The sequence below is a fragment of the Triturus cristatus genome, chromosome 3_2 (genome assembly GCF_964204655.1).
Source record: "Triturus cristatus chromosome 3_2, aTriCri1.1, whole genome shotgun sequence".
Taxonomy (NCBI): domain Eukaryota; kingdom Metazoa; phylum Chordata; class Amphibia; order Caudata; family Salamandridae; genus Triturus; species Triturus cristatus.
Window position 1 is genome coordinate 925770196 of NC_140584.1, and position 13144 is coordinate 925783339.

Below are 13144 nucleotides of genomic sequence, written 5' to 3' on the forward strand. Positions count from 1 at the left end.
CCTCTGGTTCTGTAGAAAAGTCTTCTGGGGACCCACAAGCCGACGGGCAAGGGATCGCGAAGACGCCTCGTGAGGATTCACTTCACAGAAGCCCACGGTCACTCGGGACAAGGTAGGCCTCTGATCTTCGGTGGAAATCCTGCTGGAGGCTTGGACCACATGTGGTCCAATGCACAAATTCGTAGAACGTCGTGAGGAGATTGCACTCGACAATAGTGCACGGTACCCGGGTATTGCTGTTCCTCGTCACTCGTGGGGTCCACTTGCCTCAGCTTCGCTGGGGACTCACAATGGCCTTGGAGAAGTCAAGAAATCCACTTCCGGGGCTGCAGGGACTTTGGACTCCGGCGGGAGCGGGAAAGTTTGCGACCGTTGATTCACGGTTTTGGTGCCTGCCAAGCAGGGGAGTCACTCCTTGAGTCCAAGGGAGATTCTTTAGTCTTCCAGAGGTAGTGGAACGTCTAAGGTCCAGGATTCTTCAGAGCATCATCCAGGGATATCTAGTTTGCAAGGGTTCCCTAACTTGTACTAGAAGGAAGGGAGGGACTAGCTCTATGACCCCTCCTATGGGAGGGTCAGGGGAGTGGGTGGCTACACCCACTTCCCTTTGTCCAGTTTCACGCCAGAGTAGGGGCAGGTAGCCCCTGAACCGGTTTGAACTGGCATATGCACAGAGGAGCCTACTGCTCCCCCAGTGCAGGACTTCAAAGCACTCTAGGAGTGCACCCACTCAGCTCCAATACACTAAATCCTGTCTGGGAGGTGACCACACCTCCCTGTGACAGGATGCCTATTGTTGGGCCTCCTCCACAGCGAGCTTTGGACAGCAGCAGGAGGGCAGCCCAGTGTCTGTGCTGGTGGCATCCATTTTGTGATGGCAGGGCTCTTCAGGATTCTACCTTGTATCCACAGTGGGTACATGTCTATCCCTCTAGAAGGGTGGGATCATACTCCCACAGCAGTTACTGGTGTGGGGGTATGATTCCAAAGTGTTTGACACCAAACACGACATGTTTTGATGCAGCCATCCCAGAGTTAGCATTTACTGCGAGGTTATAATGCACTTAAGAGTATATGGTTTAACCGCATCAACAAACAGCCACAGAGAATAAACTCTGAGGACTGCAGAGGGGCCCTGCTCAGGCAGAGGCACCCCCTCACATGTAAACCAAGCACCCTACCCTCAGGATTGATAGGGCCTGCCTTAGGGGGTGACTGATAGGCTTATATGTGTGTGTAAGGTGCGATATAGGGAACCTATATCTCAGTGAGGAGTGCTAACACTACCTCACCCAGGCTGCAGTAGCAGGCCTGTGGTGTCAGATTTAGTCTGCTTCCAGGGGTGGCATAATACATGCTTCAACCCCTGGTAGGCCTGTGAAGTACCCATGCCCTTGGTACCATATACTAGGGGCTCATAAGGTACCACAGTATCCAATCACTAGTGCATCTAATATGCACTCCAAGTTGTTTAGGGAGAACAGAGAGACGGGGCCCTGATTAGCAGGGACCCAGCCAGACTATAGCCAGAAACCAGTGTTAACATCAGAAAAAAAGTGGGGGCAACCTAAGTGCAGATCTTACTCCTACAGATCCATTGCAGGGTATAGAAATATGGCTAGCTTTGCTAGCCCTCTTGCTAGGCATTTGATTGACAGACTGGTGTCCCATCTGTCTTTTGCTTCAATAATTTGGAACGACGGTTTGAGGCATGTGTTCCACGTGGTTGACTCGTTTTTTTAATACCTGCCACAAGCGATTGCAGAGTCTGGGCTCGCTTCTTTTTGTTTTGCATAATAAGAGATACACTTGGCATGCAGTCTTGTTGCATTAAATTCCAATGGAGCTGTGGAGTCTGGCAGGCAGAAAAGGCAATGGTAGCAACTGCTCTGTGCCCTCTCCAGCCACCTGCCAACCAGATTCTTGAATGCGATCATTCTTTAGGCCCAGGTCCGCATGTTTAAGGCCTGTCTTAAATTGGAACCACTCAAGAAGGAGGTTGTCATCATCAAAACCAACGAGGTTCATCGGGTTTGGGAATGGATTGGTGCCAGTTTTCAACCATGCAAAATCCCTAAGATTCTACATTGATATCAACATCTAATTCAGTATCTTGATTGTATCTAACACAGTTTGCATGGCACCGGCTGCCCTTGCTGCTGTAGAGCGAAACTTCATACTAGAAGACGACCTGTTTCACATTGATGTTAGAAACGACCCACCTCATCAGAAGGTTTTGAAAATTTGGCAGGATGGCTCTCAATGAAGAACTCACTGCTGCATCTTCTGGGAGGCTAAGGTAGCCAGCGACTGCACAGGGCATACCGGTTGACAAACAAAGTTATGTCGAGGAAATGACCAAACTCACAGGGTTGTCGGTCTGGAATCCCCAAAAGTAGCCAGTAAAAGACCAGGTGCCATGTTTTGCTGAAACCTATCTTCTCTCTCCCTTCCCCATTCTGACTGTCCTCCTTACTTGCCGAACCCAAACCCTTATTCCTTTAACCTCTGAGAAAATTAGACTCGTTTGCCCTTGCCTTGCTGTACTATCTTATGTTTTTACTAAATAACTTTATATAATAGTATTATACTCTAATAACGTGATATTTGATGTTAATTCACCCCAATGCCTTATTTAATATACTATTTGCAGATGCATTGTAGGTATGTTAATGCTTAATAAGTACATGTATCGATTTGAGCCCCAGTTTCATTGTGACATGTCAAGCAACTTCCAGGCCCCTAATCCAGAACGTAAGGATTAATCAATAGAAGGTATCCTGTCTTTTTAACTGATTGAAGTCCATGAACTAGTCAAATAAGTAATTTTTCAACGATGCTATGTTCTGGGACAGTGACCCTATGACACAAGTCCACTGGTGAGCCTTGTGCAGCAGATGTCGGTTCTCAAACTTGGTTGTGCAGCCATTTACATTTTATGCTATGTCATGTTTTTGTAGTTGGCTTTACTGTGTGCAACATCTTTGAGGAAAGTTATGACTCAGTCTGTGTTAACTAATATGAAGTATATTTTTCATAGTTAAAACCAATTTTACTTAAATCTAACCTTCCTCAAAACGTTTCTAGTAAACATTTCTTTCTCATATTTTGTTTGTCATTTTCATCTCGGACTCGTGTTGAAATTTATCTTAGTCTGTTTCAAGAACCATCGCCTTCCTGAAAATTTCTGTTTCCTTAGGTGGCTTTAGATTCCGGGTCCAGCTGTCATTGGATCCACTTACTTGTTTTGCAGTCTGGGTATTCAATTTCTCCATGAATTCTGCAAATGTTTTGAGCGTTTTTTAAATTTCTAAACGGGATAATCCTCCTATGGCAACCTTGTGGACGCCTCAAAGTTGTGATAATTTCCTTGCCGGTCTAAACAAATTGACTGTAGCAGTAGATTAGGTCAGCTGCATATGGATATGTAGAAGCAGTTTTCTACATTCCTGGTCCCAAACGTTTTTGGCTGCAGGTGTCAAATTTCTAAGAGAAAGATCCTTTTCTATTAGTGCTTGCACCTAATCAGGGATGTTGTGCGCTGTACCACATAGCGGTTGCACATTGCAGATACATACCCCATTAATACAGTGCCTGTTTGGTTAAACCTTATGGGTGTTGCATTATACTCCGTTTGAATCTGCTTCACACGTTTAGCCTGCTGCTCTGAAAGAAAGTTTAAAAGCCGAACATGACCCTTGTGCAGACCAATTATGAAGGATGTGTATTTGTGCTCCTCTGTGCATTGCACTTACCGTCAAGGGTGTTTCATGAAATGGGGAAACTGGTTTTCAGCCACAGCAGTGCAGTTCAAGAACTCCTAAACATGGAGAATTGATCACCTTTGGTGGGAAACGGTGAACGGGATGTAAGCAAGACTGAGTTGAGGCTGGCATGATGGAGCCCTCCGATGTACTCGTGGCTTGCTTCAAGCATGCTTTTCCAGATGATGTACAGCAATTAAGCTTGCAGTTTAATATTCACATAAGGCGGTTACATGCATCTCGTTGCATTTCTCAAATGAAGCAGTACATTGCACATTATGCCACATGCCCTCGTTTTATCGGTGTGCAGTGGAGCAGACATTAGACGATGGTGTAATTAAAAGTAGAGATCCTAGTTAATAACCGACTGCCCTTTAACACGTCATACACGTGCATAAGTGCACACAGTCCTCGATTCATTCAGGCTATAGTTTGGGGGTGAACAACGCAATCTGGCACACTCAGTAAGACACCTCAGGGCTTATGGTGATTCTTTGTGCCAATTTGCAGCGGAGATTCACTAACTTTGGTTATCTTGCACATTTCTGCCGTGCCCCAGCAAGACCTTGGACAGTGTACTTATGCCTCCTCTCTCAGGTGTACGCCAAAGTTAACTTTAAAAAAAAAAAAAGTTTGTCATAACCACAACATTTTCCATATTGGGGTTCGAATTGCCGAAATTTTGACAGGGAATTTACAGTTGAACAAGAGCAGAAATGTACTAGCAGCTATCCACTGAAGGTAAAAAGACTAAAATTGAGCAATTGTGTATTTGCCCCTGCAAACTCATCAATGAATGGGTTTAATCCCTTCCGCATATACTTTGCTAGCTCTCAATAACAGTCTAAATTGGTTGTCTCTTCTTGTATGTGATTACCGAATTTCAAACTGACTTTTTTCGACATGATCTTTTTTCCCAGAAGCTATTTTTATTTCTTTGTTAACCTTCCTTTTAATAATAGCTCTTGGTGTGTAATTAAAAATGCCAGAGAATTGTTAAGCACAGATAACTGTCCTAACTGAAGCTGGAATCCGTGGTCAAGCAATCATGCATTCAAGTGTCCAAGTCCTCTTTTTTTTTATGTGATATTTTTAAAATTAGTTTCTCCATCTATAACTCGTTATAGAAAGTGAATCAACTGTTAATGGGATACCAATAGCGACCTTCCAAACCCACCACACCAAAGTGCGCATCCAGCAAGTATTTAGTTAAGGAGCAGCTGAGACCTGTCAGTGGGCCCTTAAGGTAAGCCCCTGCCCCACCGGTGGGGTCATGGGGCAATGTCCTCATAATCTCGCTATTGGTCCTTGTAGATTGTAGTGCTCATTGACTTCAGTCCTTATTCCTCTCCCACAGGGTCACACTAGGCGGATTCAGGAGCCCCTCACCCCTAAAGACACACTGTTGCTCCTAGCTATTACCAGGGTGATGCTGCATCACATTTAGGTATGTTTGATTTCCACTCACCCCTCTCAATTTCTCAGCGTCACCAGTGCAAGGGTGAGATTTATATTTTCCCCTGTGACTCCCACCATAGATTGGCTTACCCTGGACCAACCGGCTGAATGTGCGTCCAACCCCCACACAGAGTGTGCTTTAGTTTCCCCACCTGGTCCTAGCCCCTCCAGCATGCGTCCACTGCAGTTTTCCCAACACAGTATAGTTCTGGTGTAGTATGTACAATAGAGAATCTTAAGCAGCACCAAGCAGAACCCTGCCCTAATAGCCCCTTCTCTGGGATATCTGAAGGCCTCTTCTCAGTCTGCATTCTTCAGTAGGTCCAGATCACGCTCCCATCTTTCCCACAAGGTGTGAAGTGGGGTCAGCCCATAGGCTGCGAGTATCTTGTATACTGTTAAATGGCATGGCTATGCAACGGGGCTGCTCGTACCCAGAATGCTATTGGGGATTCCACCTCCTGTACGTAGCCATATTTTCCCCAAGTACGAGGACTAACTTGCAAGTGCCAGAGCCTCTGGCTTTCACCTAGTTCGTATTCCTTCTGAAGTTTATCAAAGTGTGTCATACCTCGGGCCCCCAAAAGTTTCCCAATTTGGAGAGGTCTAACATGACCCAGTGGCTGCGGCAGTACTAGATATCTCGGGTCTGAAAGTATAGCAGAGTCCCATAAGGTGTCTCCAATGTTCCTTTACCTCTTACCCCCCCATCCCAACTTCTTGGTGGCCCTCCTCCACACCTCCATTTGTTGCAGTGGAGGTCTGAAGGGCATGCTCTCCCCTTATGAGCTCTCTATATGCCCACTCTCGCCCAGTGCTCACCTATTTGTGAGTATTCCCAGTTCTTATTTGGTGGAAAACTCCCCTTCATTTACTGTGTGCAGCTGGATCACCCAGTAATAAAACTGAGGCTGGGCAGAGCGAGATCTCCTTGTAAGGACTCCCGGTAAGTGTCCGGAGCACGATCCTCCAGGGTCCCCCACCCCAGAATATCAGTCAGGCCTACCATTCCATTGCATGAATTAACCCATAGGACACCTTGAACGTTTTTTTTGCTACATATATAGGAGTTTTGGGCAAGGATATAGTTTTGAATTGCAAAGCCCTTCCCAGTAGGGATATGAAAAGCCGTCTCCAATGGCTTATACTTCTCTAAATTTCTACCTAGACTGGCACAGTAGAACGCCATGGGCCCTTTCTTATGTGTAGTCCCAGTTAAGTGATGGCCTCTTCGGGGGGCGGACGGGGGGGCAGGGGGGGCCCCCCAGTTATTTGGTGGGGTCCATTGGGTGATCAGGAATAGTATCAATTTGTGCCAGTTAATCCGTGTGCCTGAGTTGCTCCCGAAGATTTCGATTATATTGGGAAATTAATGCTCCGGATCTACCAGGTATAGCAGCAGATCAGCATAAAGGGAGATTCTATCCTTCCATTTGGAGTCCCGCAGAATGCCCCACATTTGGGTGCTTCTCACCCAACATGCTAGGGGTTCCACTGCCAGAGCGAAGAGCAGTGGAGATGGTGGACAACTCTCCCTGGTTCCCCTAGCCAGTTTGAACTCATCAGAGAATGCTTCATTGAGCCTGGCCACAGGTTTGGCGTACATTAATCTTTCCCAGAAACGAAACTCTGGACCGAAACCCATCTTTTCCTAGATGGTGTACAGATATGACCACTTGAGGAAGTCAAATACTTTTTTTTGCATCTAATGTTAAAACTGTGGGTTCTTCCATCCTGGCCCTGCGTGCCAAGCTCCCAAACATGCTCCTGAGGTAGTGCCATAGCCTTTTGGGGTATACAATCCCACTGGTCCAGGGCAATCAATTTATCGACTATTTGACCCCGGTGAGATGGTAACACCTTTGCTAACACCCTAACTTGATATTGAATACTGAGATGTGTCACTAGGACCCACAGTCCTCTGGTGGTTTGACTTTCTTCTTGTGGATAAGAACTATTGTCGCCTCTTGAAGGCCTCTTACGAGGCTACACTCCTTTTGCGCGTCATAAAGCATGTCTCACAGGGGTTCGCCTTCTCTGCCCAGTACCTATTAAAACAACTCTAAATGTAAACCATTGGGCCCAGGGTATCTTCCACTCTGGCTTCAAGCAGTTCCACAGTTTCTATAGGGGTCTCAAGTGTGAGTTTTTGCTGTCCCCCAGAACTGGAGCAGGGATATCCTGTACAAACTTCCTCAAATCTTCACCAGGAGCCTGGCATTGCAACTGATGGAAGTCTCTAAAAACCCTAGCGATATTATCTGCCAATTCTGCCATTCCCCCGTCCATGGTGTTGACCTTGAGGACCCACCTTTGGCCTTCCATTCACCCAATCCGCCTGCCACCCCCAATCCCTTCCCCCACCAGACGTTCAATAAACCCATTGCTTCTGCGAAATGGGACAGGCATGTATTCCCTGCCTCCTTGCTTGTCCCCACTGATGATGTCCAAATCCCCATTCATAGTTAGTGGCATACCAAACCTCCCCCCCCCGCCCCCCCCCCACCCACACACAAATGAATGTGGACTTCGGGCACTGGCTATCCAAGTTCCTGGGCCCCTCAGCAACATTGTCTGAAGGCTCAGTGTGGAAAGTACCATGAGACCGCCGTCCACTTGCGCCTGTTCCACTCCATCAGTATTGTGGCATAGCACTCTCTCTATTCGGTCCAAGTCCTAGTGACAGTTGTGGGGGGTGTGTGTTCTGGGCCAGGATTCACACCCCTTGGGAACCTGAGGAGAAGCCAGAATGGACCAACCCCTGAAACGTTCCCTGCCCAGGGAAATAGTTGTTGCCCACCAGGTGGGTTTCTTGTAGGAGAATGCCAGAGTTGCTATGTGCCTGGAAATTAAACCACGGCTTCAATACTACCCAGGCCATTTATGTTCCACGACAGGAGTGTACGGTCCAGTTTCTGTTTCTCGCACTGCCTCTTCCCCCATGTCTTCTCCAAGTGGTCCCATGAAGGTATTTGTGCCTCTTCTCCTTGCACCTGGTCTATCGTATCTGGTTTAGTCTGTTCATTTGACACCTCTCGTTCCCCCCCCCCCCCACCCCCCCACCCCCCCACCCCTCACCCCCAATGCGGCGCTCTCTCTCATTCCACACCAACAGCCAGGAGAGCTTCCTCGTGTGTGGCTGCGCAGCACTACCGGCACAGCCCTGCACAGATCAGCTGCAGCAGATTTTGGGCGACCGCACAAGGCACTTCATCCCCAGTGTGCACTCAGGCCTTCCATATGATTGTGGGTGCCAGCTACCATCTTGACTCAATGCCTTCTGGCAGGACGAGGTTCGGAGCTGTAACTCCGCTACAGGATATTTTCACGCTGCCCTAAGGTGCCAGTTATCGTTTCCGAAGGGGACTACTGGATCAGTGGTCCGTTACAGCCTGGGTTGGATTTTGGCCATCTCACCCTCATTGGCCTCCCATATTGGGGCCTGTGAGGCAACAGTTCACAGGTTCAGTTTAAAGTAAAAATCAGCCTTTGTCCTTAGAAAGACTAGCAAGTCCTAGTCTACAAGCCGGTAAGTATTTAATTTCAATCCACATGGGCCACCACTTCAGGTACAACTCTGCTTTAGTTACACAGAACATATCTGGATGCCAGAAAGAAATGGCTGTTAAGAGAAAAGGACTGGTAACAAACTGAGCAGGTTGAAGACCTTTCTTCTCTATTCCTAGCCCACCATGCATCATGCAATCCTAGGAACGCTGCCGAAGCAGAGAGGAAAGTGGCCTTCTGAGTCCCACTGAAAGAGTTCCGGTAGCTATCCAGATTTCATTTCATGATGGCATTGGTATTGTCCTCTATTACCATATGTCTCTGGAGGGTGGCTGCAGGTTGATCACTCCATATATGCAGTCTCCAAAGTAAGCGGAGGTGGGGGTTACAAGCACTTAATGACTTTGGGTGACCTGACACTTTGCCCATCCCCTGGACCTACTGCCGAAGTCCATCCATGCGAACCTCCGAGGCTATTAACGGAAAGGGTCTATGGAGCGAGATGGCCTCTCCTTGAGACCTTAATGAACCACAATGTCTACCCATGAAAGGAGAATCCCGTCACAAAAGCTCATATGGAGAGTCATAGGCTCAGATTATTGTTTTGCAATTTCATCTGCAATTATTTTACTTATCGTAGGATCTAAATTACTCTCCTCATGCTACTATCTATTGTAGAAGAGATGATTTATACTCACTTTAGGCCCATTAAAAGCCATGTCGAACTCTTCTAATCTGTGTTTACCAATACTCATTCTTGCAGTGCTCTCCCAGGTCACTATATAGGAAAAAACTTGCTGTTTTGAGTACACAAGGAAAAGCAACAATTTTTCCATAGCTGGAGTTTGCTTCTGTAAAACTAGAATACTGGCATGAACACTTGACTGCTGCCATTTATTTTATTTTTATTTATTTTAATTTAAGATTTGTAAAGCATGGGTATTGTGGAGCTCTATACAGAAAAGTTGTTCACAACTTGCAAGGATGGTGGTTTAAAAAATAGGCTATCTTTTTACAGTGGTCCCAGTTAGCGAAGAGTGCGAGTAGCAGATGCATGCAGGATACAGATGTGCATACTATTAAGGGACGAAGGAAGTGCAAAATGATTGTCTTCGAGTTGTGCTGCGTATAGAGTGAGTGTGGGAGCTTCCACGGATCAAGGTGGATTCTTTACTGGTCTTGGGTGGGTTTCAGGTGCTTGTTGCTAAGAGGTCATAGCTTCTGTTCTGAATGGCAAAACTTAGAGAAGGGTAGTTGAACTCTGCTTGACATCATATTATAACAGTGATGAGCCTTATTAGGAAGGACATTTCATTCTATACTAAAGATGTATAAATGGAGAAGGATCGCATCCGGGTGGGTTTATTTTAAGGGTACCTAGCATGGGCAGAGATTGGAGTTAGGTTGCGCAACATCCCCCACAGATAGTCTGCTTTTCATTAAGGTATGTATTCTTCTGGCCAGCTGAATGGTACCTCTTTGATAGTATTATCCTGTTGCATTTATTCATTGACGAGCCCAGCACCTTAGTTGCGTAATTTGAGTTGAATACCTAAGCAGTGGCTTCAGAGCCAGACTGATTATTGGTAGGATAGGGGAAACAATCGACCTTTACAAAGCTATTGTAAGAGGAATGTCGAAAATGAAAATAAGACACTTTATATTGTAACTTTGACGCATTACCTGCATAACCTTTTATCATAGCAGACGAAACAATGCTGTTGAAGATAGGCTTCCTAAAAATAACCTAGTCTGTCCTTTGTGGTTGTCGAAAGCATATTTGTATAAATGAAGATTAGATTGTGAATTTGCTGTGTAAACATATAGATTGTCATATAGTCAATCTAAATTGTTGCACGATATTCCTTCTTTCCGATGACTCCCATCACGCCTAAAACAATTTAGCTAAAATTGTTCACGATGTATCCGTAGGTGCGGTAGAAGACTCTATTGATAAAATACTGCTGGTAATGTGAAAGGATATTTAATGCTTTGGAGTTACTTTATTTTCCTTAGTAACTGTGCTCTACGGCTTGTATACATAATCCGGGGAAAGAAGATGGCACATTGACAACAAATAAAACACTTGCATTCTCTGTGCACTATAATATTAAGATATATAAGGTTTAATTTTCGTTTTTCTTTATAGCTCCAGAACCTTGGTATAAACCCATCAAACATTGGCTTTAGCACCCTGACCATGGAGTCTGACAAATTCATCTGCATTCGAGAGAAGGTGGGAGAACAAGCACAGGTGGTAATAATTGACATGAACGATCCCACTACCCCTATTAGACGACCTATATCAGCTGATAGTGCCATCATGAACCCTGCCAGCAAAGTCATTGCACTAAAAGGTATGAGTACTGTGCTATTTAATAGTATCGTATATATGCTGTAGGCTAGACCGGATGAACCAGGCAGGAGTTTTAGATATTGTATTGTAAATAGGCTTGATTTTTAATGTGTGTATTTTATTAATGGTGAATAATCTTCAACAGTGTACTAAGGTTACAACCAGCTATTCTTCATGTAAATGTTTAAAAATGCCAGTGTGGAGAATTAATAATTTGCCTTCTGTGCGGCACTTCCTTACGCCTTCAAAGATGATTGCACTGCAGTTTAAATGGGTGGCGCTGTGACTTTCTGCCCTTCTACAAGAAAAACCCAGGAGGAACTTAATGTATGCTGATTCCAATGCCCATTTAGAAGTTAATATTAACCTCTGCTGGAGAGAAATGTTTTTAGTTAACTTGCTGCTCTTGGTAGAAAATGTCTGAAGGTCACCTAAATTCTGTTTGTTGTACTCGGGTCAAAAGCACAGAGACACTGGACGCAAGACACACATCCTAGACATAGGTATTTTGGAAGTCCGAATCCTGCTAGATCTAGAGGCGGAAAGTATGGATTAAAAAAATCAGATCTTCAGAAAAGAGATGGCCACGTTCGCCCTGACCTCCTCAGAGAAATCCTGGATAGAACTGGAATACCTTAACAGGGACAAGATGAGACCCTATTATCTAGAAACAAGGCATGCAAACCAATACTAAGTCACACTTATACTGCCAATTTTTGTTTAAAACATAATGTATCCGTACATCAAACATATGCCCAATTCAGTACTAATGTATAATATCGTGGTCTTGGATTAAAGATTTGAAAAAGCAGCTATCGAAAAGGCATTTCAACAAGAACAAGCATTTGCAATGCAATAGGTCTCGCATTTGCGAGAGTTTAAGCTATTGGCATTGTAAATGACCATGCCTTTTATCTGTTTTCAAAACCAACACATAGATAAAAGGTTTGTCATTTACAATGCCAATAGCTCATACTTTTGCAAATGCGAAACCTATTGCATTGCAAATGCTTGTTTTCTTTTGTCGAGGTTATATGTCACTAATCAATTGTGAGGGAGATAGGAGACGTGATCCATTCACCTTCCAGTTAATAGTTCGTCATCAAAAAAGAAAGGATCACTTGTACCTGTTATCCAGGGTTTAGTGATTTCTCAACTGTTCCTTAAAAAACCCTCATTCACGTTTTTTAGATGGTTCGTCTGGCGGTATATCTTGATTCTCTGCCTAAACAACGTGACAGCATCATCATTGGGTTTAGTATTATGCTTCCTCTTGTGGTGCTGACGCTGTCTTCCTGTTTTCCGAACAACAGGAAGACAGCGTCAGCACAAGTCGTGCAGAGCGGAATCTCGCTCAACTGCGCTGAACCTTCCTTTGAAGCCTCAAAGCGGAGCACTAAAAGGTAATAACCTTTCATTAGGAGCTCAGCGAATCTGCGTTTGAACTCCTCATTTAGATAGGGGACAATACCCCTCTCAAACACGAACACCCTAGGTCCTGAAGAAAGCTCACTTGACCCTACGGGGCTAACGAGGAGCTGAAACATGTCGACCCACTCCTTAGACTGATTGTACAGTGGACACACTCAATGTCCGTTCTGCACAACTTTCTCCTTTTTATTCTTTCCCCATGCACCAGACAACAATAAAAACGACAGTCTAGGTAGCATGAGGGAATATCCTTTTTAATTTACACTGCTTTCTCAGCACACAAGCACCTTTTCCAATATTTTTATTTCTGATCACTACTGCGAATATCCAGTGGTTCCCTCCGGGTGGAGGAAGCATAATACTAAACCCAATGATGATGCTGTCACGTTGTTTAGGCGGAGAATCAAGATATACCGCCAGACGAACCATCTAAAAAACGTGAATGAGGGTTTTTTAAGGAACAGTTGAGAAACCACTAAACCCTGGATAACAGGTACAAGTGATCCTTTCTTTTTTGATGACTAGGTTATGTCTACAGAACAATTCAGAAACTGAAAAATACTATGAAACCTAAAATACTATGAAACCTGAACGACCACTCAAAAAAATAGTTTTTGATTGCCTTTTT

At 44.9% G+C, this 13144-nt stretch overlaps 1 protein-coding gene across 2 annotated transcripts in view; it reads left to right on the top strand.

Moving 5' to 3' along the window:
• Window positions 1-13144, top strand: part of CLTC (clathrin heavy chain) — an 853725-nt gene that overhangs the window by 138853 nt on the left and 701728 nt on the right. For both annotated transcript variants that reach the window (XM_085649401.1, XM_085649400.1), the window contains exon 2: window positions 10879-11086. In XM_085649401.1, the coding sequence (XP_085505527.1) occupies window positions 10879-11086 (208 nt within the window). The remainder of the gene's footprint in view (window positions 1-10878; window positions 11087-13144) is intronic.